Source organism: Colletotrichum fructicola (genome assembly GCF_000319635.2).
Source record: "Colletotrichum fructicola Nara gc5 chromosome Unknown KSG_Nara_v1_contig05, whole genome shotgun sequence".
Lineage (NCBI taxonomy): Eukaryota > Fungi > Ascomycota > Sordariomycetes > Glomerellales > Glomerellaceae > Colletotrichum > Colletotrichum fructicola.
This window is the reverse complement of record NW_027094055.1, coordinates 2084264-2090263: the sequence shown is the minus strand read 5'-3', so window position 1 is coordinate 2090263 and position 6000 is coordinate 2084264. Positions and strand designations below refer to the sequence as shown.

The window sequence follows — 6000 nt, the reverse complement described above, 5'->3', positions numbered from 1 at the left end:
ATCTCACTTGAAACCAGAAGTCGGGCCATCTCGATCGCCATCCCAGAAGTCAAAGGGAAACGGTCGGAACGATACACATACTACACATTAGAAAACGCCGTAATCTCGGAAGTCTGGGACGTGGCAGTGGCACTGTCACGACGCGGCGAAAAGCTAGCTGGCAGGGTTTTATACGCTGGAGAGGACCGAAGTTGTGCCCAGGTATTTGACGACATACTCTGCTGTGCTTCTCAATCTTCAAGACCGCGGTGCGAACAGGGTGCATTGGAGGCGGCATATAGAATCATACCGACGCTACGCATATGCGCCCATCACTTCCCCAATGCCGTGGAAGTATGGAAGAAATCTCAGTTCTCAAGTGACAACAAGATTGGGCCAATTGCATTGGCGATTCACAAACTCTTGAAAGATTCAGGCTGGGGGCTGAATGAGGTTCCCTTGCCGGTTCTATTTTGTGATTGACAATTGCGAGTTGAAGGGCATCAGAATAGTACTTTATTGGGACTATATCAGTACGAGGGCATGTTACCTAAATACCACAAAATAACCTTGGAGAAATCCCCAGCTGCTGAAAAATGGAAGTCATTGGAGACAGTATGTCGCTCAACGCCAACGCTAATTATTGAATGCCAGGAAATATGACGGTCGCGATGTTTGGCTCATCAGAGTTACCGACTCTGGTAGAGCATCAACCCATCCTTTGTCAATCACACATTGCCTCGTACAGAGACTGCACTGAAATGTCAGCAACGCCTCGACTCAGATTAAAATTATATCACTACTACTAGACAAGCTACACACGTCACAGCGTGTGCCAAATCAGACGTCTCTCCCTATTACTAGCTCAAGAATTCTTCTTCCCTTCTAACTGTTCCTTTGCAGTTTACTACTTAGAGGCGCACTAATTACTATATAACTCTAAAAGGGAGATATATAGAGGGAGTATAACCTCTATAGCTAGCCCTTAGAGTAGGTATATAAAGGGGGTTTTGAGACCGCCCTACTAAAGTAGAAGCAGCCCCCTTATTACACTATAGCTTAAATTCAAAATCCTTTAGGATAAATTTCATATACACCCCCTACCTGATCGATGTAGCCCATGCTGGTAGCAATATCAAACGTTAGATGAAGTCTTTATATATGTCTCTAAACTAAGTCGAGATCATGAATAGGCCGTAAGTAATTAACGCACACTAGCTGCCCTTTTCCCCATCCAACCAAACACCTTCCTCGCCCAACCAAACACCGTGTTCCCCCTTCCGTACTAAATCCAGAATAATGGTATCATAAATGTCCTGGAACTATGCGACACGATACGATGTAAGATGTGAAACCCCGTTTGGTATATCATCCCGTATAAAATCACCCTCAGCTCCCCGGGCCCACGTCGTTATTCTCAAAGAAGCTGCTCAAAACATCGCCCGGCAAATACTCCAGCCACGACTGCGGCATCATCTCATCCGGCAAGCCCAGAGAGCCAATGTCGATCGGCTGGTCAAACGTGACAATCTCCGTGATAGGCCTCATATCCTGCCCAAAATACGAATAGGTCCCGTTGGGAAACGCCGAATCGTACATGGCTTGCTGTGACATGTGGTGGTGCTGTGAGGGCATGCCATCGTGCTGCATGCCGCCTGGCGAGACGGAGGGTATCACGTTCTGCTCGTAGTTCGACGAGTTTTGTGACGTGGGCGTGTATGAGGTTTGCTGCGGCGCTGAAGTCGCTGCGAGCATGCCCGCCGTTGCTGGTGACGATGGCATGTCTCTGCCCATATTATCGAAACGTATATGAGGTCTATGCGGGCTGCCCATCGAGGATGTCGACAGGCGTTGTGATCTATTGGGTCGCGAGGTGTGGCGCATGGCCGATGTTGCGGCTTGCGGCAGCACCGTTGCGAAGATGGAGTGTGGTGGAGGTTCAGGGAGACTTTGGCGGATGGGGTCGTAGATCATGTTCCCAGGCGGCGTGGGAGCAGAATTTGGCGTATTAGAATGGGACTGCGTAAAGGTTTGGTGACCAGACGCGCCCTGCATGTTCTGGTACATAAGTGTCAGGCTAGGGGGCGAGTTTGTTGTGCCAGTCAACGACCACGCAATCGGTGGCATGTTCGGAGAGGTCGGAAAGCGGCCGCTGATGGATCCGCGCCGTGGGATCTTGGTGCTTTCGTATTCCTCGTTGGTATACGTCTCGCAGTCCCAGATGCCCTTGGACTTTTGGTCGAGTGCTGTCAGGATGTACTTGATGCCGCCCCAGTATTTGTGTAGCTGCTGTAGCGATTTGTAGCAGCGAGAGTAGTTCTGGTTAGCTGCGGATGCGAGCAAAGAGTGCTTCGTCGTTGGCTTTTGTTCAGCCCTCGGCCTGTGACCCTCCGTCTTCGTATCAGGTGGCGGAGACGTTTCTCGCGAGGTAGGATTCGACGCATTGGCAATGGACTCCATGAGAAAGGCACATGCAGCTATGTACATGGGTTGCGATGTGAAAGGATTCCCGACGAAGCTCTTGGGGTCGATGAGCTCTGCAAAGGCCAGTATGTCGGCGATCGTCTTTGCACTGGACATGGATAGTTCACGGCTGTTGGGGAGGAGCTGGTGGTTGCGGTTCAGTGAGCCAAATGGGCTCAAGAGGGTAGGCTGATGGAGAATGATGATGAGCGCATGGAACCAGAAATGGAGAAGGATGAAGTTTGTCCCCTGGCCGGCCTTTAGGTAGGTCTTGAAGTTGGCAACGCTGAAGTGCAGTCTGGGATCTTGCTTTTGGTAAAGCCTGGTCAGCTCGTGCTCTATCTTCGAAAGGTTTGCCCACTTTTCTTGGGTCAAGTCTCTGGAGTTGCGGAGGGTGTTGAGGACGTCAGATGCGCGGCCGTACAGGTGGACGATTTGGATAACGATTGGCAAGGGTGCCGGCCAGCCTGAGGTAGGATCAAGAGTCGGTACTGGTAAAGCCAGCTCAAAGTCATCGTCACGAAAGGTCACTGGTCGGCCGGTTCCAGAAGAGATGAGTCGGTCAAGAATGAAGACGGCCCAGAACGTATCGGTGCGCTCTTGTTCGACCTCGGCTTGCTCCTCATGGGTGAGGCCGTTGTCGTCGGGTTGAACTTCTTCGTCATCTCCCACATCGCTGCCCCATTGCCGGGTGTACCAAGGGTCTTTCTCCCCTTGATATTGCACCCCGACTCTCTTTTGTAGGCCGAGGTCGACGGCCATGCGGATAGCCAGACCTAGGTACATCCACAAGGCGCTGTCCTGATCGGCGCCGAACCCTTCATATGCCATCATCAGCAGGGCCTGGACGGCGCCGACTGAGGGGCAAGGAAAGGTGTCGACTGTGGCAGCTTTGGCCCTCTGAGCATAGTACTGGCCTTGCTCGGCATGTGATGCTTCCTCGTCCTTGCCATGAGCAAGCTGCGGTGAATCGGAAAAGCGGGCGGCCAGGGCGCATACCGCGTCGACAAGTATCGGCTCTACGCGCTTCTCCTTCACCATCTGCGTGAACCTATCCTCCTTCAAGAAGGGATAGTTGCAGCCCAGATGGAGGAAGAAGACCTTGACCAAGTGCAAAATCAGGGGGTGAACTGGCGCAACATCGTTAGGGTCGTAGAACGGCAGTTCCTCGTCAATGGCAACCTCCTCGTCGTGCTGCGCCATTCCAGACATGGCCATCCCCAGCGACTGGACCATACTGGACCCGGAGCTGGGGGACGTGGCAGAGCCTCCCGTGCTTCTCCTCCGATCCCGGACAGAGACCACCATCTGCTTGTAACCAGGGACAATGGCCGTCGGCCCGAAATAGCGAAAGTATGGGACTCGATGACGTTCGGTATGGTGCAACGTAGGCGACCGGCTCTGCGTGCTTCGGGCATCGTCGGAGAAGGAAGTTGTTCGTGGGTTGGACGGCCGTCGGCGATCGTGGTCTCGTGTGCTGTTTTCTGACGACCGCCTGACAAAGGTAGGCGACTGCCCCGGCGCCGCTTCTGAGCTCGTCCGCGAGGCAGCATCGCCGGCTGGTTTGTGCGTCACCGAAGGACGTCGGCCGCTATCCGGGGTCTTCCAATTGTGCTTCTCCTCGACATGTTCCTCCTCGTCGCGGTGGTGGTGGTCGTCTTGGTCTTCGTCGTCGTCGTCATCGTCTTGGTGGGGATCCTTGGTGGCGATGGCGCCACCGGCCGTCTTCTTCTCAATCACTTCATTGTAGCCCAAGCACGTGTGGCCATTCTTGGTGCAGGTCGAGCAGACGGGGCGCTCGCCGGCGCACCTCGTCTTTCGCTTGCGACAGGTCAAGCATCTGGGAAGCGGGAGTTAGCTAGAATGCGCAGAGGGGGAAGCTATAGCTCTGGTGACGCCTTGGCAGCGCAAGACGGACGGCACAGCTCCAAGCAGCGGCAGAGGCGCTTGAAGGGAAAAAAAGGGAACGGGAGAGGGCTCGACATGACTCACGCGGCGTTGATCCTTCGTCTCTTTGAGGGCGGCTGGCCTTGGTTGTGGACGAAACGAATCTGCTTGGGGGCGGGGGGAGCTCCGTTGACGATGGAGGTCATGGCGCGTGAGGTGACGGAACCTCAACAGCGACGCAGCATGATGCTGCGCTGCGGGAGGAGGTCAAGGGCGGGCGACTGGCGGCGGCGGGACGTGTGTTGCTTGGCCGAGCTTCCAGCAGCCGGGAGCAACAACAGCAACAACGGCAGCAGCAGCAGCAACAACAGGCCACAGGCAAAAAGCCAAAAGCCAGAAAAAGGGTCAGACCTCAGACCAGTCTCCAGCTTTTCTCCAGTGTTTTTTTCTGCTGTCCTGCTGGTCTTCTCCAATCTCTCCAAACTTTCTCCAGTCTTTCCGGGTCGGTTCAGGTTCCTGGTCAGGTCAGGGCCTGGTCTGGTCCTGGCGTGGTCTGGTCTGGTGGAGATGGCAGGTGGTTCCTGGTTTACCCACACCGGGAATGGCACTTTGGGTATCCGGGACTCCAGTTAGGCACTGTCCAGCCCTGCACTAGATTGGTACCCGTACACCGCAGCAGAGCACTTGTCCTGACTCTGACCGAGGTGGCCCTTGGTCGGGGATGTGGTCTAGTCGGCCAGGGACCTCGCGGCAGGCAGGTTGAGCTGCTGGCTGCTGACGGTAGTAGTAGTAGTAGTAGTGGTAGTAGTAGTGGTGGTGGTTTGTGCTGGGGTGTAGCTCCCAGTCGATGGAGACCAGCAGAGCTTCCGGCTCGATTTTATTTTTTTGGCTTCCACTTGGGGAAAGCTTGGGATGCAGCACACTCACAGCTGCGGGCGGGAAAAGAAGGGTTCAGTGGAGACCGGGCTGCTGTAGCTCCAGTCCAGCGGTAGGGCTCAAGAGCAGGTGCAGCGCAATGCGGTAGTTGTGCGTATGCAGAGTGCAGAGTAGTGCAGTCGGTTTGCAGCAAGCTGAGTCTAGGTGAGTCCGAGTCGAGGCAAGGAGCTGACTGACGGATGGATGGGAGTGTGTAAGATGGGTCAATTGTGAGGTTGACAGTCGGTAAAGGTGGGACACATTGCGGCATGAAACCAGGGCATTTCCGTGCCGGGAGGAATAATCCAGAAGAGAGTGTGTGTGCGAAGTAGAACTAGCCGGTGTGTATGAGAAAAAGATGGAACAGAACGGTCCAACGGTCGAGAGGAGGGGGATGCGATGGTACAAAGAGGAGGCGAAGGCAAAGGCGAAGGCGAGGCGAGGCGAGAGGACCGGGAAGATCTGCGAGCCGAGCTGGACTGGCTTGGGTAGGCGAGAGAGGGGGAGGCGCAAAAAGCAGCCCAGAAGTGAGGAGCTGCGAGAGATGGATGACGAGAGTCCCGTCGATAGGATAGGTGGGCGAGGAGGAGGCCGAGGAGGTGACGGAACGGACTGGACTGACGAACGGGAAAGGCGCAGACGATGGCACGCCGGCCGTTGACGTTGGCGTTGGCTTTGGCGTCGAGGTGGGCGTCGGCTAGGCGTAATAGACGTTGGGTTTCGTTTCGTGTGTCTTCCTTTCTCCTGTCTGTTCTT

At 54.9% G+C, this 6000-nt stretch overlaps 1 protein-coding gene across 1 annotated transcript; it reads right to left on the bottom strand.

Annotated features, from left to right (window-relative positions):
• Window positions 1-1368: 1368 nt before the first annotated feature.
• On the bottom strand, window positions 1369-4535 carry CGGC5_v009271 (Nitrogen assimilation transcription factor nit-4; the record flags this gene model as incomplete). Its single annotated transcript, XM_032034747.1, has 2 exons — window positions 1369-4282; window positions 4435-4535. The coding sequence occupies 2 exons, from the start codon at window positions 4533-4535 to the stop codon at window positions 1369-1371; spliced, it is 3015 nt and encodes a 1004-aa protein (XP_031886151.1).
• Window positions 4536-6000: the final 1465 nt, after the last annotated feature.